Source organism: Crocuta crocuta, unplaced genomic scaffold (assembly GCF_008692635.1).
Source record: "Crocuta crocuta isolate KB4526 unplaced genomic scaffold, BGI_CrCroc_1.0 scaffold158, whole genome shotgun sequence".
NCBI classification, from domain to species: Eukaryota; Metazoa; Chordata; class Mammalia; order Carnivora; family Hyaenidae; genus Crocuta; species Crocuta crocuta.
Genome location: NW_027532590.1, coordinates 1,107,700 through 1,131,272, shown reverse-complemented (window position 1 = coordinate 1,131,272; position 23,573 = coordinate 1,107,700). Strand labels below are relative to the sequence as shown.

The 23,573-nt window shown below is 35.3% G+C and overlaps 1 protein-coding gene across 2 annotated transcripts in view; it reads right to left on the bottom strand.

The window, feature by feature from the left end:
- Positions 1-22,303, bottom strand: part of GLRA3 (glycine receptor alpha 3) — a 180,672-nt gene extending 158,369 nt beyond the window's left edge. Inside the window, exon 1 of one of the 2 annotated variants that reach the window (XM_077779663.1) lies at positions 22,185-22,303. In XM_077779663.1, coding sequence (XP_077635789.1) covers positions 22,185-22,255 — 71 coding nt within the window. In that variant the 5' untranslated portion in view covers positions 22,256-22,303. The remainder of the gene's footprint in view (positions 1-22,184) is intronic. The other variant, XM_077779664.1, reaches the window with a different exon arrangement.
- Positions 22,304-23,573: the final 1,270 nt, after the last annotated feature.

Below are 23,573 nucleotides of genomic sequence, written 5' to 3'. Positions count from 1 at the left end.
GTCAGTTAAGCATCTGACTTGATTTAGGCTCAGGTCATGATCCCACAGTTGGTGGGATGGAGCTCTGAATCCAGCTCTGCACTGTTAGTGCTTGGGATTCTCTCTCCCTCTCTCTCCCACTCTCCCACTCATGCCCTCTCTGTCTCTCAAAATAAAAGCATTTAACTAATCTTTTAAAAAAGAGTACACTTATCATGATGAGCACTGAATAATGTACACAAATGTTGAATTATTACATTTTACGCCTGAAACTGATATAACACTGATATAACACTGTATGTTAATTATACATCAATAAATAATAAATACATAAATAAAACTGAGAGGAAAAAATTATGAATGACCAGGTGCACCATAACAAATTAAACAAGCAGAATAAATAGTATATGGCTAACAAAGACTTAATATCTTAATTATATAAGGGACTCCAACAAATTATTTAGAAAAAGGTAATCCAATGGAAGAATGAGCAAAGCATATAAATAAGCAATTCATAGAAAAAGAAATAGAGATTTATATTTAGTACAAAGAGGATACTCAAAGTCAGAAGTAATCAGGCAGTGTCTACTTATTTTTTTTGTTTTTAAATTTTTTATTGTTTTTAGTGTATTTCTTTAAATTCAAGTTAGTTAATATATAGTGTAGGATTGGTTTCAGGAGTAGAACCCTGTGATTCATCACTCCCATATAACACCCAATGCTCATCCCAACAAGTGCTCTCTTTAATGTCCATTACCAATTTAGCCCATCCCCTCACCCACCTCCCTTCCAGCAATCCTCAGTTTGTACTCTGTATTGAAGATCTCATATGGTTTGCCTCCCTCTCTGTTTTTATCTAATTTTTCCTTCCCTTCTTGATATGATTCTCTGTTTTGTTTCTCAAATTCCACATATGAGTGAAATCATATATATGTCTTTCCCTGACTGACTTATTTCATTTAGTATAATACACTCTAGCTCCATCTATGTGGTAGCAAATAGCAAGATTTCATTCTTTTGGATCTCTGAGTTATATTTCATTGTATATAACACATCTTCTTTATCCATTCATCAGTTGATGAACATTTGAGTTGTTCCATAATCTGGCTATTGATGATAGTGCTGCTGTAAACATTGAGATGCATGTGCTCCTTCAAATCAGCACTCCTGTATCCTTTGGATAAATACCTAGTAGTGCAATTTCTGAATCGTAGGGTAGTTTTATTTTTAATTTTTTTGAGGGATATCCACACTGATTTCCAGAGTGGGTGCACCAGTCTGCATTTCTGCCAACAGTGCAAAAGTGTTCCCCTTTCTCTGCATCCTTGCCAACATCTGGTATCTCCTAAGTTCTTCATTTTAACCATTCTGACAGGGGTTGAGGTGTTATTTCATTGTGGTTTTGATTGGCAGTTCTCTGATGGTGAGTGATGTTAAGGCTCTTTTCATATGTCTGTTAGCCATCTGGGTGTCTTCTTTGGAGAAGTTTCTATTCATGTGTTTTGCCAATTTCTTTACTGGATTTTTTTTTCAGTGTTCAGCTTGATAACCTCTTCATAGATTTTGGATACAAACCCTTTATCAAATATGTCATTTGTAAATCTCTTTTCCCATTTTTGTGGTTATCTTTTAGTCTTGTTGATTGCTTTCTTCACTATACAGTAACTTTTTATCTTGACAGGGTCCCAATAGTTCATTTTTGTTTTTATTTCCCTTGCCTCCAGAGACATGTCAAGTAAGAAGTTGCTGCAGCAACATGCTGCAGCATGTCACAGAGGTTGCAACTTGTTTTCTCCTCTAGGATTTTGATGGTTTCCTGTCTCACATTTAGGTCTTCCATTCATTTTGAACTTATTTTTGCGTATGGTGTGAGAATGTGGTCCAGGTTCATTCTTCTGCATGTCGCTGTCCAGTTTTCCCAACACCATTTACTGAAGAGACTTGTCTTTTTTCCTTTGGATACTCTTTCTTGCTTTGTTGGAGATTTGTTGGCCATAAATTTGTGGGTCCATTCTGAATTCTCTATTCTGTTCCATTGATCTATGTGTCTGTTTTGTGCCAGTATCATACTGTCTTGATGATTACAGCCTTGTAATACAGCTTGAAGTCCAGAATTGTGATGCCTCCAGTTTTGTTTTCCTTTTTAAACATTACTTTGGCTATTTGGATTATTTTCTGGTTCCATACAAATTTTAGAATTCTTGGTTCACTGGCATTATTCTGACATGGATTGCAATGAATATGTACATTGCTTTAAGTATTATCAACATTTTACAATATTTGTTCTTTTAATCCTTGAGCATGGAATGTTTCTCCATTTCTTTGTGTCTTCTTCAAATTTTTCCTGAGACAGATCTTTTAGCTCTTTTGTTAGGTTTATTCCTAAGTATCTTACGATTTTTGGTAAAATTTGTAAATGGGATTGATTTTTTGATTTCTCTTTCTGCTGCTTCATTATTAGTGTATAGAAATGCAACCAATTTCTGTAGGTTGATTTTATGTCTTGTGACTTTGCTGAATTTATGTATCAGTTCTAGCAGTTTTTCAGTGGAGTCTTTCAAGTTTTCCATGTAGAGTATCATGTCATTGGCAAAGAGTGCAAATTTGACTTCTTCTCAAATACCTCAATATCATAAAGACCATAGATGAAAGACCCACAGCTAATATCGTCCTCAATGGGGAAAAACTGGGTTTCCCCCCAAGGTCAGAAACATGACAGGGATGTCTGCTGTCACTTGTTCAACATCGTACTGGAGGTCCTAGCCTTAGCAATCAGATAACAAAAAGAAGTGAAATGCATATAAATTGGCAGGCAATATGCATTTAAACAGAGACTAGGTACCATTACAACTAACCAAATTTAAGTTTAGCAATATAAAAAAGATAGGTATATAAGTAAAATTAACTTTTATAAACAATATCAAATGAAGCAGGGCATATATAGCCATTTTAAGGGGGAATTTCATGGTCTATATTTGGATTATTAAGTCATCCTCCTTATGAAAAGCATTATTTAGCACAAAATTGGTTGTATTAATAAAAATGTAAAATGGCCTAAGTAGCTATAAATGTGTTTTTGAAAATCTCTGATATGATCCTACTTTAGACTTATATGGCCATAAGCACAATAAGGTATTCTATGTGTTCTGAAATGGAAAGTACTTAAAGAAATACCATTGAATAAAAGAAATAGCAAGTACAAAATGACATTTTAGCATGACCTTGGGACCCAAAGGAATCTAAAGCATTCTCCCTTTCTCCCTCCAAACGTGGAACAATTTGAAAAACATTTTCAAAAGGGTAAATGATTTGGGATCATAACATGATCTTAGAACTGATAAAACTGATATTAGAGAATGTATCTGTTGCCTGAGGACATATTAGCTTCCCAATGCTGAATTGAGAATGATGCATATACATCCACACCTTACTCAAGGTCCAAAGTGGAAAAGGAAAAGAAAGGCTCTGGCTATGCTGGTCCAAATTTTTCCTCCAAACTCCCCAAAGAAAGACTCACCTATCTATTCTAGAGTAGAATGACTGAGAGAATGGAGAGAGGCCAGAAGAAGATGGTAGCTGTAACCAAGGAGGAGTTTTGGTTTATCTGAAATATTTGGATTTTTATACTGAAAACATAATCATGTATTACTTAAGTAATTATAAATAACTAAAATTAAATTCACATGAATATGTTGAAACTGATTTAATTAAGTGCCTATAATGGTTAAACTCAAAATCATAAAGTTAGATTTGTGGTATTCACACATCAGTTATTACAGCAGTTACATAATAAGCTCTTTGAAAAATGCTAGTTACAATTTTTTGAAATGTTTTTATTATTATTATAATTATTTACTTTGAGAGAGAGAGTCCCAAGCAGGCTCGGCACTGTCAGTGCAGAGCCCAACACATGGGCTTGTTCCCATGAACCATGAGAACATGACCTTAACTGAAATCAGGAGTCAGAGGCCTAACTGGCTAAGCCACCTAGGCACCCCTAAAAAAGTTTTAGTTACATTCTTAACCTCTGTAGTAACATACATAAAACATGTTGTCAATATTACCTTTTCTTTCACAAATCAATGAAATAGCACTTAATTTCTCAAAATGAATCACAAATAATAATATGTTCTTCATAAATACTGTTGCCCCTCCCTTCCTTCTGAGAAGTGATTTTCTTTATTTTTTCCTCTGACTTATCCAAAAAGGCTTCTTCCTTTATAATCTATGCAGAGTGTGTTTTGAAATTCTCTTATTCTAGTTGTGTTCACTCACCAATCCCCCCACATTCATACCAAGTATGTGCAAAGTTCATCGCCTCTAAATCTACATTTTTGAATTGAAAAATGATCAAGGAAATGGCTCTGACCCTGAAGTATAGTGTGCTCTTGGACAATAAATTTAATGGAAAACATTGGATATCAACAAAATCAAATTAGGAAGGTGAACTCTTCTCTGAATAGTAGACTTCACATTTCCTTCAGTCAGAAAATGGTCAGGGGACTCTAGGAGTCACAACACTAATCATTCAAAATCAAGAATGTGCTCTGATCATGTTTGCCTGCCTTAGGGAATCTTACCAATTCTTTTGCTTAAAGGTCATGTTCTCTACATTGCTTTTCTTTGCTTACCTGACCCGGAAATGATCCTTCCCCCACTAAATTATTGTAAGCCATTCGGTTCTGTCATCCATCGGTTTCTATTGTTGATGGGTAATACTTAACCTGACAAGATCTCCTCTGCAAGCTGGAAACTGCCTGGCTAAAGGCAGAGATGGTCATATAACTCATCTTATTGGAACTTATCTCATGGCACTAATATACTACTTTCCTACAATTTCTAGAGTCCTTCTAGAGTTCTGTTTGATTTCAATTTGACAAATTTGCTCCTTACATTCCAAATATACTTCAACCAGTTTAACTTATCAAGGGATCACCGGTCTCAGAATCATATTTCTAGCGATAATTTGAAAGTGATTAATCAAGTCGATGGAGGAAATGTTAATCGAGAATTGTTTTTCCTCTGAATCTTATTTGGCAAGACACCTCTCCGACTTTTAAAATATGCACAAAGTTTGTTTTAAAAGACACTATAAATTTTATTTAATCTAGAGGCCCTGGGTGGTTCAGTCAGTTAAGTGTCCAACTTCAGGTCATGATCTCATGGTTCATAGGTTTGAGCCCCGCATCGGGCTCTGTGCTGACAGCTCAGAGCCTGGAGCCTGCTTTGGATTCTGTGTCTCCCTCTCTCTCTGCCCCTCCCCTGTTCATGCTCTGTCTCTCTCAAAAATAAAATAAACATTAAATTTTATTCTTTAATTTAATCTATGTTCATTGTACAAAAAATTCATAAAAATATAATAAAAATGAGAAATAAGCATCTTAATCCCACCAGCCAGGGATGAGTGATACAGAAATTATCCTTTTACCTGAGATTTTAACCTGAGACTACAAAGGAAACAGGATAGCAGAAACAGTATTGTTTTATTCTGAGCTCTCTACTTTCTACTTTCAACTCATTGTGCTTGCATCAGTGCCTACTAATGAAACACACTTTTGTAAATCCCCAAATCAATAAGATTCAGGGCATAAAAGCATGATATTTTAAAGTACCAATCTCTAGAGTCTTTGAATCTGAAAGAGATGTACAGAGAATATTAACGTGGAGTCATACTAAGTTTCTTTTCCTGAATAATACAGAATCAGCAGAGCACAGGCTTATTCAGATTTTACCAGATATTCTGATTTGTGTGACTGCAAATGTTTATGTTAATGTCACCTTTCAATGGAAGGTGTTCTGACTTATGCGTATTGAAGGCAGATTGGACCTTTCTCTTCCTGTGGTGCAGGAAGCCTCATATTTGCCTGACCATTACATCCCTGTAAGAAGAGAGAACTGGCACAGAATGAAGGAAGGAATCAAACAGTAAAGCAAGAAAGAGTTTATAATTGGAAGTGGAAAGGAAAGGTAAATATAGCAATGAGTATGGTGCTATTCAATTTCCCTCGAGTGAAAATTTGACTATCCGTCAAGGCTTTTGTTTTCTTTCTTTTTAATGAAGCCTTTTATTGAACTATATTCTTTTTAAAAATAAAAAAAGAGAGAGAGATGAAGATAACGATCACTGGTGTCAACGCAATACTTCAAGCAGAGCTGAGGTTACTCCCTCTCTGATGCTCTTTTCCTCTGCTCCCCGTGCCTCACCTGGGTCTCCTCCTCCCCTCTTCCCACCTTCCTTCTTTGTATACGCCTAAGCTATTTTGGGAAACGTGTTTATGGTTTCCCAGGAAACAAAAGGATTTTAAAACCCTCTAGATTATAGAAGTTATTTCCTGTGGCAGTGAGAGCATATGTTTTCTTTAATCAAGCATAGCAAAATCCTTAGAGACGATGCTGTATAGGAAAAGGCTAGCCACAGGAGAGATGTAAAAGAAATGGTTCAGAGGTGTGAGTATAAAATGTATGCCAGCGTTGCCACACTTGATGTTCACGTGTAGAACATGAGAACAAAGTAAAAATTGGAAAGTGGGGTTCATTCTTATATTTTTAATCAAAGTATCAATAAATCAATCTTACTATGATACTAATTGAATGAGTCACATTTCACCTTTTAAGGAGTGACATGATCATTGCTTTTTCTACTTCAGAATAGCCAAAATTACAGAGTTCCTTTGGGGAGAAAAAAGCGGCTAATCTGAATTAGGTGAGGTAGGTTCCACCACTGGCCTCGCCACGTAAATTAATATGGTCTGACTAATGATCCGGTCTCTAGACTTCTTTCCCCTCCCTGTAGAATGAGGGCATCTGCCGTAAGGGGGTGCCTGTCAGGGCACCAGAGGCAAGGTAGACTCTGGGTTCTATTCTCTTTTGTAACTGTGAAGTCAGCCTAAACTTATTCACTTCATTGTTGATCTTTATCTCAGCTGATGACCTTGTCTCTTACTTCAAAGAGATAATTGAGCATTCAACTGCTGAAATATGAAATCACAATTCCCATATCTTACAGCTTGCCATTTTCTGCATCTATCCTAACCTTCTGTCCAGCCACACAGAGAGACTTTGTACTCTTCTGGTTCAAAAGCTACCCTTCAACTATTGCTCTTTAAACTCTTCTTTTTCATTTTATCAGTGATTGTCTCTCCTCTTCTGGACCCCCTCTTGTCTCTTCCTAAAGCATTTCCTGAGCTCTTGGCATCTTTCTTCCGGGCTGTAAAGAAGCTTACATCTCCTGCCATTTCAAAAACACAACTGAACAAATGAATCAACAATTGTCTATCTCAGCTATGTCCACTGTACTTCCCCTTCTAGTAGCCTCTTGGGAAAAAAAAAAAAAAGAATCTGTATTTATCTTTTCCTTTAGCTCATCGTTCAATCTGAGGCTATCATATTTGTACACATGTACCAAAAATGCACTTGAAAAGGCTACTAATAATCTTCTATATTTCCTTTTGCTTTTATGGAATTTGATGTTATTGATTACTCTTTCATTTCTGCAACTCATCTGTTAGGTTCCGTAACATGCTCTCTGCTAATTCTCCTTTTTGTCTTATCATACCTGCCTTCTTTTTTCTAGTATTTCTTCTGCCCATTCCTTCAAAGATTATGTTCTTAAAATAGTGCTTTTCAAACCTAAATGTGCTTATGAATCATCTGGAGGATATGATAAAATGCAGATTCGGATTCGGTAAGTCTGGGGTGGAATTCAGGCCCCGCAGGTCTAACAGTCTCTCAGGTGACAGTTACTGTGCTCGTTAAAGGACCACATTTTGAGTGGTGACACCCTAGTTATGGCAGGGAAGGACTTTTCCATATCTGCATGCCCCAGTGATTACAGGTGTGCTGTGTGAGCCACACCTCAGCCTGCAGCATGTGAGACTGCATCTGGGGCAGCTAGAGCCAGGTTTGATGACTCTGTGAGTCACCAGGCTCTTTGCCTACTCCAGTGGGATGAAATATCCATGTGTACTCAAGTATAAAAAGTCCTGCCCCAGAATTCGAGTCCTCCAGTCTGATCTATTCCCAGGTCTCACACTCCCTCTTCTATGCTGGAGTGTTTCATTAACTGAATATCTTATAAGCATTACATTCACTATCAAGATCTGGAACTAAAAGTAGGATACTTTTCTGCATGGCTGTTCCCCTTGTCTTCTGTTCTCTTTGTGTCACGGCAGAATCGTTCACCCAGTTACTAAAAGTATGATTGTGAGAATTTTCCTAGACTCTTCTCTCTGTTTTACTCATGCCCAATTAGTGGATCTTATTTTTTCACCCTTTTCTCTTTGTCACTTTTTTCATCTGCTCCTTTCTCTCCATTTTTAGGATGTGCTACTGCTTGAAACTAAACTACTTTCCTTGATGCCAGTTTTGCATCCCCCATCATGAACATAGCTTCTTCTGAGTTCTCCATATTACTTCTTTAGTAATATTTCTGAACCACAGTCTGATCATGTTCCTCTGCTACTCAAATGGTTCTCTTTTGCTTCAGTTAAAGACTGAGCTCCATCAGGCAGAATGGAAAATGTGAACTGGAGCTTCTGGATCTCCCCCAGATGGCACTTCACAGAAGTTAAACGCACCACTTCTATTTACAACGTGGTGGCCAGAAGCTAGTCACAAGGACACACAAAGCTGCAAGGGAGACTGGGAACCCTTTAACATTTTGGGAGCGCCTTCAAACAGAAGCCCCCTTCTCTTTTCTGATAGCTGGAAAACACTTACGATCTCTGGAATCAGAGCATGTATCTTGAATCCCAAAGGAGAAACCCCATGTGAGGAGTGGCAAAACAACAAGGTAGAAGGAAGGATTGGTAAACACCCATTCCACACTTGGCCTGCTCACATCCATAGGGGTTGTTTTTGTTTTTCTTTTTTTAGTTTTGAGAAGAAAAATGGAATCTTTCTTAAGCCAATATTAATGTGAGCTTTCTGTCACTCACAAATGATACTAATCTGAACTAACAACAACAATAAAGGACTCCGTTCATCCCTTGCTTATTTTCCTACCACTCAACACCTTTCACTTCTACCATTACATGGATGTTAGGGGGGGAAAAATAGATTTGGGAAAAAGTCACTGATATTAAATAAAGTGAGAAATTATAGCTGTAATGCTAGGTACATACTTTCTGTTAAAGAGAAATTATCACATTTCTGACTATCTTAGTCAAAACAATTGTACTCTGTAGCTGGATAAAGCTCTACACATTATATTTATAAAGTAGTGTATTAAATACAATCACTCAGTCTATAGAAAGGTCACTCAACCCTTCAAAGACAGGACTGAGACCTGACGCTGAGTCTTCATTCTCCAAATTTCTTCTTGTTTTCATGTGTACACACAAATGCATGAACAAAGAAGATAGAACTCAAGAAAAGTTAATTTAGAACACACCTAAAATAAACTAGCTATTTCCTATGAAGGTATACATCTCATCTTTTTATTACTTTTTATTTTAGGTTGAATTTTTATTTGCTGTAAGAATTTGAATTGTTTTTTTCATATCAATTAAGGTTTTCCAATGTAATCTTTGCTTTAAGTTAATATATATGATAACGGTACATATACACACAGAGAATGTTATATATACCGGCATTTTTAAGTGGAGCAAAATTATAAGTTCACATGTTAATTCTTAGAATTAAATATTTAGGCTACACATAAAACCTAATTTTCTACAATAGTCTCAAGAGGTACCAATTGAGGTCTGCAGCAGTCAGTGTCTTTGATGGTTCTCATTCTATTTAAGATTCACAGGAAGAAAGAGATACCCTAAATTTCAGGGATTAAAGGGAAAAAACGGATTTCACAATCTTTTAAAGTGGTTTAAGGTTGTTACAAAGAAACAACGTAAAGCAGATAGGAGATATCTAATAATTTTATCCATATAATCCTCTGCTACCTCTATTCTTTCCAATAAATAAAACAAGAGGCTAGTTAAGGATACAGGAGGTTCATTTATTCTTACCATGCAGTGGGATATACTATACAAAGTTGGGTAAGTGTTTTAATAGGGTTAAGTCCCTTCTTAAAAAGGAATAAGTTAAGAACTGGTAGAAAATATTATATAGTGCATATTAGAGCGTTTTTATAATGTTTTAGTAAAAATAAATGTATAGAGATAGATTGTTTTTAAGTTTTGAAGGCCAAGATTTCATTACATATATCATTCTTCTTTCACTTGTTAGGAATGTAACCATTTGTTTATAAAACTATGAGGTCATAAATCTCTTCTTTTCTTGGATTTTTGTTTTATTTGATATGCTAATTAATTGGGCTTTGGTCCTTAGACTTCTGATACACAGAATAAACACATTCAAATAATACAAATTAATAAACGTATGTCTATATTGACATCAACAGAACAAACGGCTATAACACAGCTTATTCAAATACCTTCTTCCTCATAATCAAATGAAGACAATGAAACATTTTGTTTAGAAATAGAAAAACATTAATCGAATAAACATTTGCTGATGTTTTCTAACATCCAAGGATAGTCATACAGATTTCCCCCATGAAGTTAGTCCTAAAACAACTTAAGTATAGATTTATTAGAAACGGAAACTTGGGGGGCGCCTGGGTGGCTTAGTCAGTTAAGCATCTGACTATGGCTTGGGTCAGGATCTCAGAGTTTGTGAGTTCAAGCCCCACATCAGGTTCTCTAGTGTCAGCATGGAGCCCACTTCAGAGCCTCCGTCCCCTGCTCTCCCCATAATCCCCTCTCTCTGCCCCTCCTCTGCCTGCAGTTTCTCTCTCTCAGAAATAAATAAAAGCATTTAAAAAAGAAGAAAACAAAACAAAACAAACAAAACAAAACTTGGGGGTCCCAAGGTAGAATTGTTTCTGTGAAGTTTGCAATATCCTCCACTTCTTATGGAAAGTGGCCTGTTGCCTCTGCTAACAATGCTTTTTCCTACCTGAAATGATCCCCCTTTTCTGCCTGCTTAAATTCTCTCAACTGCTTATGGTCCATTTAAATTCCTTTCTTTTTTATAAAGAATTTCTACTCCTTTCCATTCCAAAAAAAGAGGGGTTTTTTTCTTCATACTTATAATTGCTACTATTTGGGTAGTTGTTCATGACTACATTTTTTATAGTTGCCAGTAAAAAAGAAATCATTGTTCAACCACCTTTTATAGAGTCCTGTGGGCCTAAAACATTAAAAGTATGTGAATGAACAGATTAAAATTCAAAACAAATATTCTGTGATATCTATGGTCTCAGTTTATCTAGGGAATTGGAATATTGTCAGTGATTCTGATCCCAGGATTGTGATAGGCACAATAATAGAAATTTAGGGGTACCTGGGTGGCTCAGTCAGGTAACCATCTGACTCTTGGTTTCGGCTCAGGCCATGATCTCACGGTTCATGAAATCGAGCCCCACGTCAGGCTCTGTGCTGACAGTACAGAGCCTGCTTGGGATTCTCTGTCTCCCTCTCTTTCTCCGCCCCTCTCCTGCTCACACACTCTTTCTCAAATTAATAAATAAACAAAAAAAATAATTGCAATTTGAATGATGTCTTGAGAATATGCATTACTTATTTGATTACTATTTAGGATGTTTATTTAGTTATGTCTTCCCTTTTCAGTGCAAAGATGTTATAAAAAGTGTATAATTAAAAGTTATATATTGATTTAAAGACATAGTATATATACATTTTATATATGCATATATATGAACATTTTGTATATACATTTAATAATTATTTTAATAACTATAATCATATGAACTATTATTATATATAATATATACTATTATATACAAACATTATTGTATGAAATTTCCATTTTTCCAATGTTTGGAAAAGAAGGAACTATTACAACATGAAAGCTTGGTACTGATTTATTTAGTAGAGGTAGGTATAGATCCCAAATAGGAACAAGTGAAGCATAAGTGAGTAGTGAGAAAAATGAAAATTGTAGATGACTTTTTCTGAAAAATTTCCCATAAAAGAGAGATAAGAGGTAAGTGGGTAAATGTATTACCACAGAAAAATAAACTTAAGAATAAAGAAAAACCAAAGTGCCAAATTGCTGACCAGGTTTCTTCCTGAGTGCTAGAGGCAGAGAAATCAACATAGTATTTTTAGTTATGCCAAGACAAAGTTATTTATTTGAAATTGTCAATCTGCTCTTAGAAATAAAAACGATGTCTCATTCTGGAAAGGGGCGGGCACTTTCAGTGTGCTAGACACTCTTTCAAGTCCCAGAGACAGAACTGGACACACATTATTGTTCTTCCCTGAAGGACTTCACAGTTTGAACCAGAGGTAAGATTCAGACAATTACTACCCCCTGGGATGTGTGCAATAAAGGCGCTTGGTGCTTGGGAGCACAGAAGAGGTATCCTCTTCTAGACCTGAGAAAGATCAGAGAAAGATTCTTAGAGAAGGTAAAGTGAGTTGAGTAGAAATTAGCCCTGCAAATAGAACTCAATTTTCCTCACAGTCATTTGATGGAATGGTCATTTTATTGAGGTTCAAATCATTTATCTTCTCCCAGGTCCTCATGGTAAACTACTGTATGGACAATCTGAACCCAAAGCAACAAAAATAATACCAACAACAATAATAACAGGACAAACTGTTTTCTGATGATTTGGTCACACTATTGACCATCAATAACAGCTTTCTTTTTTATTAGTAGCATTTTAATTGTTACTACAATTTTATGACAATTAGTTTTTGTTTTTAATTTTAGTTTTTAAAGTTTATTTGTTTTTGAGATAGAGACAGAGAGACAGAGCATGGGGGAGGGACAGAGAGAGGGGGAGCCAGAGAATCCCAAGCAAGCTCTGCGCTGTCAGTGTAGAGCCCCATGTGGGGCTGGAACTCACAAACCATGAGATCATGGCCTGAGCCAAAATCAAGAGTCAGATGCTTAACTGACTGAGCCACCAAGGCATCCCTAGTTTTTATTTTTAATAGTAACATATTCTCAGATTTTTATACATATCCCTTACCCTTGTACTGGAGAATATACAGAGCTAACATAGGTATTGACTGTTGATATCCTTTTTTATAACAATTAGAAATTTAACTTTAGAAAGAAATATGAACTCTTTCATTTATCTAACATCAATAACAAAAGAAAGTCAACAGAGTCTACATCATAGAAAAATAAATAAACATTAAGTGATAATAACTCTAACATTCTTTTCAAAAGATATTTGTATGGTGGGTGCCTGGGTGGCTCATTCAGTTGAGCCTCAGACTCTTGATTTTAGCTCAAGTCTTGGAATCTTGAGGCTCCTGTGCTGAGCCTGGAGCCCTCTTAAGATTCTCAGTCTCTCTCCTGAGAAATAAATAAATAAATAAATATATATATAATATTAATATGAAATTATGAAAGTTATCTAACAATGGTGTTAGTAGGGGCAGTGGTGATTGAAATTTATTGATAAAATTCTAGTGGTTTGGGGGAGCCATATGTATTTATGGAAAAAGATAATGCTAAAGTTCTAATGCTTTTAGGAACAACTTATCTCACAGGATGTCAATGGAGAAATGATGTCAGCCATTTGTTCATTTTACAAAGTTACAAAGACCTAATAAGATCCAAACAAGGAAATACTTCCTCTATTGCTTTATTTCTAGGTCATGACTCAAAATGATAAAACTATGCAACTCTAAGCAGCATCATGAAAAAATAGCAACCATTATTACACCATGCCTTCTAGGTAGGAGTTGAAGTTTTATATTGGGGAAAAAATCATATTCTTTTATGTATAAAGCCATGTGTGTCTGTATGTATACATGTGTGTATATATATTTATATATTATATATGTGTGTGTATATATAACATATACCACAAATTATATGTACTATACATGAGCAAATATATAGTGTGCTGTGGTATTACAATTTCATAAAGACAATTAGAAAAAAAAAGTCTAAAAGCCTAAAAATATCTTTAAAAGGCTCCTAAGAAGGCGATAATAGAAAAATAAAAGTTGAGAAATAATGCATTATACAACACAAATTTTAAATTCTCATGGTGATGAGAAGCAAATCTATTACTTTTCCACTAGATGTTGCCAGAGAAAGTAATATCTGAGATTTGTTTGCTCTTCTATCTTATTATGAGATCTTGAACACAGATCAAGATCAAGAACACCCCCTTTTCACTCCAAGTAATAATACAGATTTAAACAGAATTCAAATCTAAAGTCATAGGTAGGTAGACAGATGTGACAGGCAGATGCTATCTCAGAGCTTACCTCCTTTTTATTGAGCATCTGTTTCTTTTTTTTTTTAATGTTTTTTATTTATTTCTAGGAGAGAGAGAGAGAGGCAGCGTGAGCAGGGGAGGGTCAAAGAGAGAGGGAGTCACAGACTGAAACAGGCTCCAGGCCCTGAGCTGGCAGTCAGCACAGAGCCCGACGCGGGGCTCGAACCCACGAACCGCGAGATCGTGACCTAAGCGAAAGTCGGACGATTAACCGACTAAGCCACCCAGGCGCCCCTTGAGCATCTGTTTCATGCATGACAATGAATTAAATATTATAGATGTAAAATAAACATCAGAAACAATCCTGTCTTCATGGGACTTACAATCAAGAGGGAGAATGAGGCACCTGGATCGCTCAGTTGGTTAAGTGTCCAACTTCAGCTGAGGTCATGATCTCATGGTTTGTGGGTTCATGCCCCGTGCTGGGCTCTGTGCTGAGAGCTCAAAGCCTGGAGCCTGCTTTATATTCTGTGTCTCCCTCCCTCCACTCCTCCCCCACTCTCATTCTGTCTCTGTCTCTCTCTCAAAAATAAACATTAAAAAATTTTTTTAAAAGAGGGAGAGAGAAGACTTGCATGTAAATCTGAAACACATTTGAAAGGGAAGTTATATGTTCTTCCTTCTACAGTGGTATATTGTTAAAAATTGAAGTTCTATTTCTCCAGTACTTCACCCACTGCCTGGAATGGATTCCTTGTTCTGTAGATTTATATGAAGTCATAGAGAGAGTCAGGTAGAATGCTACAGCTCCTCTGAAACTGGAGAATCCAAGCTCCATTCATGGAGCAACTGCATAGAAAATGTTGTCAATTCAGACCATGCCTCAAATAAAAGCTCACTTTCCATGAGCAGTAAGATCATTTTAAGTGGAGAAAAGGCATAACACTGAAGCAAAAAACACAGACAAATATTTTGGGAGGCACATATAGGAGAGAAAAAGTTCATGTGGCCAGGAGAAAGTAAAATGGCATTTTAGTTTTTATTGATTAATATTATTTAATAAATAGTTTCCTTCTAAGTTAAAATACATTCTTATTGCTGGGAATATTCAAGTCTATATGATGACCACCCTGATAGAGATTATTTCTGAGAGATTCTCAGATTTAGGTAAGATATTGGATAGACCAGTTACCTTTAATGTGGACCCAATCATCCTACAGTGGTGATGGTTGTATAAGAATATCAGAAATATCTGTGTTTGGCCATAATTTCTAACTGGTTATGGCAAATGTTGGATGCACTCATAGAGAATTCTTCATCGTTTGCATTGAATGTTATTCCATTCAATATCTATTTTTAGAGGATGTTAATAACTGTTAGATTTTATGCTATTCTTAATTATACCACTGAAGTTACTACTTTTGTGTATTAAATTGTCCCAGAGGCACTAATAATACTTCCTCCTAAAATATCCCCAGTATGGAGATTATAAAATAATTTCAGAAATGTACTATAATGAAAGTGTCTTTTTTTTAATGTTCTTCTCTTTTCTGACATCTGAGAATTGCAAACTTAAGTTTCCTTAAAATGCTTTAAAATGTGGTTGCTTGCAGTTAGAATAGCTTTGTCTTCTGTAGCTGAATAGCTCATTCTATTCACACATTTTCTGTTTGTTGCCAGACAGTTGGTCTAGTTTTGGAATTCCTGCTTTCATTCCAGAACCCGTTCTCTGAAGATGTTTCAAATGTCTCTGTTCATGACCCATTCCCCTAAGCAAAACAAAGCTACAGCTATATCATTCTTCCACATAGATATTTACCTACACATGAATTTATTTTCAATAAATACTGTCAACTAGTATGAAGATATCTTCATTAGTATCTTCTCAATACTGAGAAGGGTATGAGAATGTTTGTTGGGAGAATCAAGAAGGATCCACTATATATATACTTCATTAAGTAAGGAAAAGTAAAAGATGTACTTCCTCAAATAATTCCCTAGAGGTCTCCTGAGAAAACTAAGTAGTAAAATGTACCATCTATGGTGGTGAGATTATGAGACTGGTTGAAATTAGAGCATTGGAAGGTTATACAGAAAAGTTTTAGAAAAATATATACTCTTGATAAGAGCAGGTCTTTGAGATCGACTATATAACACTGATAAAGTTGTGACTTTGTCACTTGGTTATAATCAGTCTTACCTCCAGTTTAACTCAGGGTCTCAGTGTACTTCTCTGTGTCCAACTTAAAAGTGTTTCACCCTTATTCCATACAAATATTTTCTCTATTCTCTCTTCTTTGCATACAATATGATCACCTTCATAACATTTTGACTGTTAATTCAAGCATTTTGACTATTAATTCAATGTTGAAGTTCAAGCATCATCTCTGCATCCAAAGCTGATGGCAAGATACCAGAATCTATTGCTAGTGTTTCAAACTCAAATACACCAGACCAAGTTCAGTGTCTTTTTTTCTTTCAGTAATCCAAATCCTCTACCTGATTTTCTTTCTTTAAGGAGACCATATTTTGGTGAAAAGTTCAAATGTGGTTTTCAAATTCTAAAAGAAAGAGATTGTCCTTTTCTCCTTGTAGTTTACTCTGTGTCGTTGGTTTATATAGTTATTACCATTACAATTATTATTAGCAATCTTATAGAGATATTTTGTGCCAAGTTAAGACACCATTCCTGTAATGACAACTATTCAGTTACAATTATCATTTACTTCTAAATTTTATCCACATTCTATTGTGCAAAGAAGCTGTTCCTTCTCTATATTTCTGCAGGTTTATTATTACAGCTGGCTCAGTAGTCATTGCTAGTAGAATATGAATGTAAACCATAAATTGAAATTTTCTTATTGAATTTGACTATCAACACTCCCTAAGCACACAAGTATGCCCATTATCATTTCTTTTATGTCTATTTCTGCCCATAGAACAAGAATCTTAACAAGATCCAGCACAAGTTCCAAAGTTTCTGGATAGCTTTCCTACCTCACATTTCCTAAAACATTACTGTTTGTGTTTTTCTTCTGTTACTTGGCCCTTTGTATTTTCCTTTCTTCCCTGCTGTGCTTTAAGTTCCATGATGGGAAATGACGTAGTTTCCCAACCTTCCATAGCCAAACTGTACATAGCACAAAAATTTGTGCAAAGAATTTGATAAAGGAATCTTGTTAAATTGCTGAACATTACACATTACATACATATTTGTTGATTGACTTGCCTCAGTACATAAGTGTAGTTAAGGGAGGAAAAAATATATATATAGCATAGGAAATATTTTACAGGTTGTTTTCTGAATCTGCAGGGAAAATTGCCTAAGGCATTGACCAGAGAACAGGGCCACAATCTTCCTATACTTGGGAAATGTATGATTATTTATAGACACAATGTTAAGAAGCATATATTATATGTAGCATAATTAGGAAACTACGAATCCTAATGCTGTACCTGCATATAGGAAATCATTATGATAAAAGTTTATTCTTTCAAATACATTTTTCTTTAATATTTTACACAAGAAAATAGAGTCAACATTTTGACTCTAATCCATAAAAAGGATTTTCCCTATGCTCCAAAACATACCAAAAGCAAAACCAAGACATTCTATCCCAAAACGTTTTTCTTAGGCTTCAAAGTAAACCAAGAAAGCATTTTATTTGTGATTATCATGAGGTCTGAAATTCACATATTTAGTTTTTGACAGAGTGTACCATAATTTATTCAAGTATCAAGGTTGTGTTGGTATCAAATTGTAAATATGAAAAATAAAATTGTATTTTATGAAAATAGCCAATTTAAATGAAATATTTTTGGCAGTTCTCCTCTTTTTAGAATTGGTTCTGCAAGCTTTTCATAATCATCACTTATCTGCATTTCAAAGAAAGCTGAACACTGGTTGTTTTGTTCCTTATTTTATTAATATGAGGACTAGAACCCAAAAGCCTAGAAGGATTGTTTCAGAAAACAACAATATCTGAGCAAAGTGTGAAACTCTTTAAAAAAATATTTTACTACTAGGAAATTCAGATTTCTCACATTTGTTTATGCAATGTTTTCATTTGTATTTTTAAAAGGGTTATCTTTTAAAAAATAATAAATAAAAAGTAAAAGAATTAAAAGAATTATCTTTTTAAATAATTTCCCATTAAAAATCACATTTTTTAGACCTGATATATTCTGATAATGAATACTTTTAATTGTATTGAAGCAAATATTTTTATTCTGCTGTTTTTGCCTTTACAAAACTTAATAAAAAGTAAAAATTATACCAAGATAAATATATCATCTGTGGGCCTCCAATAATAGTCTAAGAAAATGCAAGAAATGTTTATAATATGTACCTAACAAATTTTGTACTAGTAATAACAACAGAAACTGTCATACATTATTGATACAATTATCAACAGGTACAACTACTTTGTCAAGTTTACAATATCTAATAAGCTAAACACACTCATGCCCACTCTATGATCCAGCAATTACTCTCCTAGAGCAAGTCTTAGACCCAACCCATTCTGGCCCCAAAATGCATGTTTTCACATGCATTCATTCACATGGATTCAGAAAAAGACTTGTTCAAGAATGTTCATAGCAGCACTAGCCAAAATCTAAAATCTACCCAAATATCCTTCAGAGGACACTGGATAAATTGTGATGTCTTCATGTAATGGAATACTATATAGCAATGAGAACAAACTATTGTTACATGCACTAAAATGCACATACCACATAAACATAATGCTTATAAAAATAAAGCTGACTCAAATAAGTATTTATATAAAGTCTAACAGCAAAACAAAATGAAACAAAACATATTTATGGTTGTATAAGTCAGGGTACTGATCATCTTCAGGCAAAGTGGTGCCTGGAAAGGTATGGCGGTGGGAGGGTGAGTGATTTTGTGATATAGGCAATTATAATTTTTTTCCCCACATAGTACTTATCTTTATATAAGGATAATCGGCTTACTTCACTAAGGATAATGTCCTCAAAATCCACCCATGTTGTTGCATATTACAGAATTTCTTTCTTTTTTTAAGGCTGAATAGCATTCCCTTGATTTTATATACCACCTTTTTTGTCCATTCACCTGTCAATGGACATTTAGATGTTTCCACACCTTAGCTATTATAAGTAGTGCTGCAATAAACATGGAATTACTAATATCTCTTCAAGATCCTGACTTCAATTCTTTCACATAAATAACCAGAACTGGGACTGCCAGATCATATGAGAGTTCATTTTTAGGGCAATTCTACTTCTTGATCCATGGTCTCTTCACGTGAGTGTGTTGCTTGTGAAACTTCACATGGAAGCTTATTATTTGTGCACTTATCTGTGTGTATATTACATCTCAATAAGACTTTTTTAAATATTTAAAACTTATGAAGAGAAGCTTACATTAGTAAGTTAATTATAAATATCTATGCTTTCCAGTTGTAATTCTTGCCTGCAAATTGCTCCAAAAGAATATTTTTAAATTAGAAAGATATATCTATAAATACTAAATACTTTTTGTCTTTATTTTTTCTGTTATGTGTATCCTTTTCCTCAATACATCAGGGATGGACTTAGTGGATAAAAATAGTTTTCCTAAAGATATTTATTTTACAAAATATTTCTAGTAGAGGGAGCTTCACTTTTTTTAACTATAGAAAATTTTAAGGGCCATCACTGAAAATAAATATATGTACATTTTTAACTAATTAATTATTAGTTTTGAGAGAGAGGGCATGAGAGGTGGATGGGCAGAGAGAGAGGGAGACACAGAATGTGAAACAGGCTCCAGGCTCTGAGCTGTCAGCACAGAGCGCTTAACCGACTGAGCCACTCAGGTGCCCCTAAAGTTTTTATTTAAATGATTAAAAAATTTAAGTTATTAAAGTCCTTCATAGAGTGATGAGTTACTTTCATCTAAGATCAGTGTAAAAGAAAACTATAATTTATAGAAGAAGAAAGAAAAACTTGATGATAAAGAATATATATATCACACAAACTTCTATACTATGTATTTATTTTTCAAGGGATTACATTTTTGGATTATTCATGAAAAGCATTTTTAATTACAATTATTTAATATTAATGAAGATAAATTCTTATGATTATGATCATCAATTTGAAATAAAGTTTTTGTGAATTTCAATAAAACTAGACAAAAATCAAAGGATGTACTGATGAAAATTATATACCTAAGAATATGTTATAACAAATGGTGAATTAACACTATACAAATTTGACCTTAGTGATCAAATGGTTTAGTGACTTTCAACTTTCTAAATCTAAGTCTCTATCAACTAAGTTATTCTGATTTCTCTGAAAAAAATATGCATGCCACCATCAAAGATACTAAGAAGTAATTAAAGCATAATAACCCATTTCACTTAAAACATGAATTTGTACCCCTGTTCATGAAATTTTTGTAAATATACAAACTCTACACTATTGTCTTAATCACTATATGTAAAATTTGTGACAACTGAAGTTATAAAAATTTACAGTCACATTAAAATATTTTTCACTGTAAATATCCTAGTTTATAGTGATTCAACCTATACTTCAAAACAATATTTTAAAATTATAATAAACTTCACAATTCCTGTTACTACAGAGGAATATCAAAATATTATGTTATTTGATATTTGATAATATGTTATCAAAATAACATAACTTCCTCTAAGGCAGTTTTTGTCAGATACACTATGTTTTTCTAAGCTGCCCAAAGATGAAAAACTGACATAGCAACCCAGAAGACAATATTTACATACTTCAAACAGAAATTAATACACACATAACTTAGTTATTCCAATTATTTGATTTCAGTCCTCTTGAAAAGCTTGAAAGCTATGAAAATGAAATCTTAAGGTAATTACAATAGTAAACTAAAATTTACATTGGTGGTTAAAAAGTCAATATGAGCAGAATCTTGCTTGTGTATTGTTACATTAAGAATAAGGGTTACTCTCTCTTTGCCCTTCCCTTGCTCATGCGTGTTCTCTCTCTCTCTCTCAAAATAAATAAACTCTAATTCTTTTTCAAAAGGAATAGGGGTTAAGTTATCTGATCTTTTGACTGGTCTCTATTAAAAAAATTTTAGGGGCGCCTGGGTGGCTTAGTCGGTTAAGCGTCCGACTTTCGCTTAGGTCATGATCTCGCGGTTCGTGGGTTCGAGCCCCGCGTCGGGCTCTGTGCTGACTGCCAGCTCAGAGCCTGGAGCCTGTTTCAGTCTATGACTCCCTCTGACCCTCCCCTGCTCATGCTGTCTCTCTCTCTCTCTCCTAGAAATAAATAAAACATTTAAAAAATTTTTTAAATTAAAAAAAAAATTTTTTTTAATCCCACCAAATATGACTGGACATGATAAGAAAATTACATATCAGAAAGCATATTTATTCTTTAGTAGGTTTTTTGTAATGTCACTTTCTCCAAAAAGACTATTCTTGGCAAAAACATATCTAATGATTTATGATTTTGCCTTCATGTATTGCTTGAATTAAGCCCCTTAGAAATGGTACTTACAAGGCCTTAAGTGTTATTTATTTATTTAACTTAACCTCTGGATATATCAATAATGTTCAGAATTTCTCTGATCATTAAATGCTTATGTTCTAGATTTTTTTTTGCCATTTAAAAACTATTATTTTATTTCTAAATACTAAATGTTTTGTAACTTTCAAAAAGAGAGTAACAATCAGACTTTGTATTTCACGTAGAAAAATGAAACTCCAAAAGCAATTTGAGAAAGAAAACCCAGGATTTGGAAAAAATTTTCCTAGGGTCATCTCAGCAGCAAATATGAGACCAGTTACTTGAAAAGCACTATTTAGTGAAAATAGAGCAAAGTTACATGTTTTTAGAGGTCTTGATAGACTGCTATACAGTTTTAGGTAGAAAACAATACGATTTAAGGGATACTTTCAACAAGTCAATTTCGAATTGCATTCTCTACTTCATCAATAACAAGTGGTTGAAACCTAGTGCACAGGCTTAAATGAATTCTTCAACGGTTAAATACAAGTGAACTCACCTGAGTAACAGGGCTGCTTCCCAGAAGTAAAATCCTGAAACGAAAGTCCGCAAGTGTCTCACGTGGGCCATGATACGGAGAGATTTTCACGATCCTGAAATTAATCTTATCCAAGTCATGAGGGATGAGAAAGCCAGGAACGGAAAATGTGCAATCTAACTCTGAGTGGTGTTGCAGGAGACGAACGCCTGGAAAGCTTCAGCACCTTAGACAGCTCCCCGCAGTCCGCAAAGACCCTCTCTTTCAAACACTCGAAATTCTCTTTAGACCCCTTCTCTGGACATTGAGCAGAAGGAAGGTTCACAGGATTACAGATGTGCAGGTGGTTTATACAGTGAACGCGGAATAAGGGGTGGGATGAAATGTCTGAAGTGCCTAGGTTCTGGGCAACAGTTCACTGAAGCTCTAGCAGTAAAGAATGCTTGTCCTTCCCTGACTCAGACAACGGAGAAAGAATAGCAGCAACGGCCGGAACAAGGATGCTTCCTCACCTGCTCCAAGCGCCGCCCGCCGAATCCCACTCTCCACCTTTGAGTAAAATCCGACACCGCTAGCGCGGCAAAGGGAAGCGAGGGTGGAGCCAAACGACACTGTTCTGTTCTCCAATCACGACCGCACAGCGGGACAGAGTGACAGGCCACTCATGACCGTAGGCGGTGCTTAGCACTTTACCCTTTAAAAAAAAGCTGTGAATAACTGGTGCAGATCCTTAATTCTGACGAGGGAGTTGAGGGAAGAAAGCCTCAGGACTAAGCATTGGGAGAGTCAGCGGTTTTTGTGAATTAGGTAGCAGAATTGCGCTGGAGAGACCCTTGACTATTTTCTTCCGGTAAAAGGCAGAATTTAGGAACGAAAGGTCTTTTCAGATGTGACCCCATCTCTCTGACCTCATATCGAAATGCAGGAGTCAACAGTGAACCCAAACCCTTAGAAAAGGCTAGAGAAGAGCAGAAAATATGGTTCATGAGCATCAGCAGGAGGAGAATCAGCTGTTTTTAGAATTCTCATAACCCCGGCCAGCTTTCTTCTGGCCAGGAAGCGTTGTTGACCAAGTTGAGTTTTCTTCAGTTGTAATAAGGGTTCTAAAAAGATGAAGGTGGGAAATCTAAAGAAATGGCTACTTAGATGCACAATGCTACCCATTTTTTTTCTTACAGGTTTTTCATAAATTCAAGTAAAGAAGACAACTAGGTCATATGGTACATCTTTTTATTTTTCCATCATCCATATATATTTCTCTCCCCTCTCTTGTCCTCCCCCTCACTAACTCCCCCCTTACATGGGGATTTGGATTGGAAGACAAGAAAGGAAAAGTGTGTGTGTGCGCGTGCGCGCGTATGTTATGTGCATGTGCATGCTTATTCGTGTATCTCAAAATGGAACTTAAAA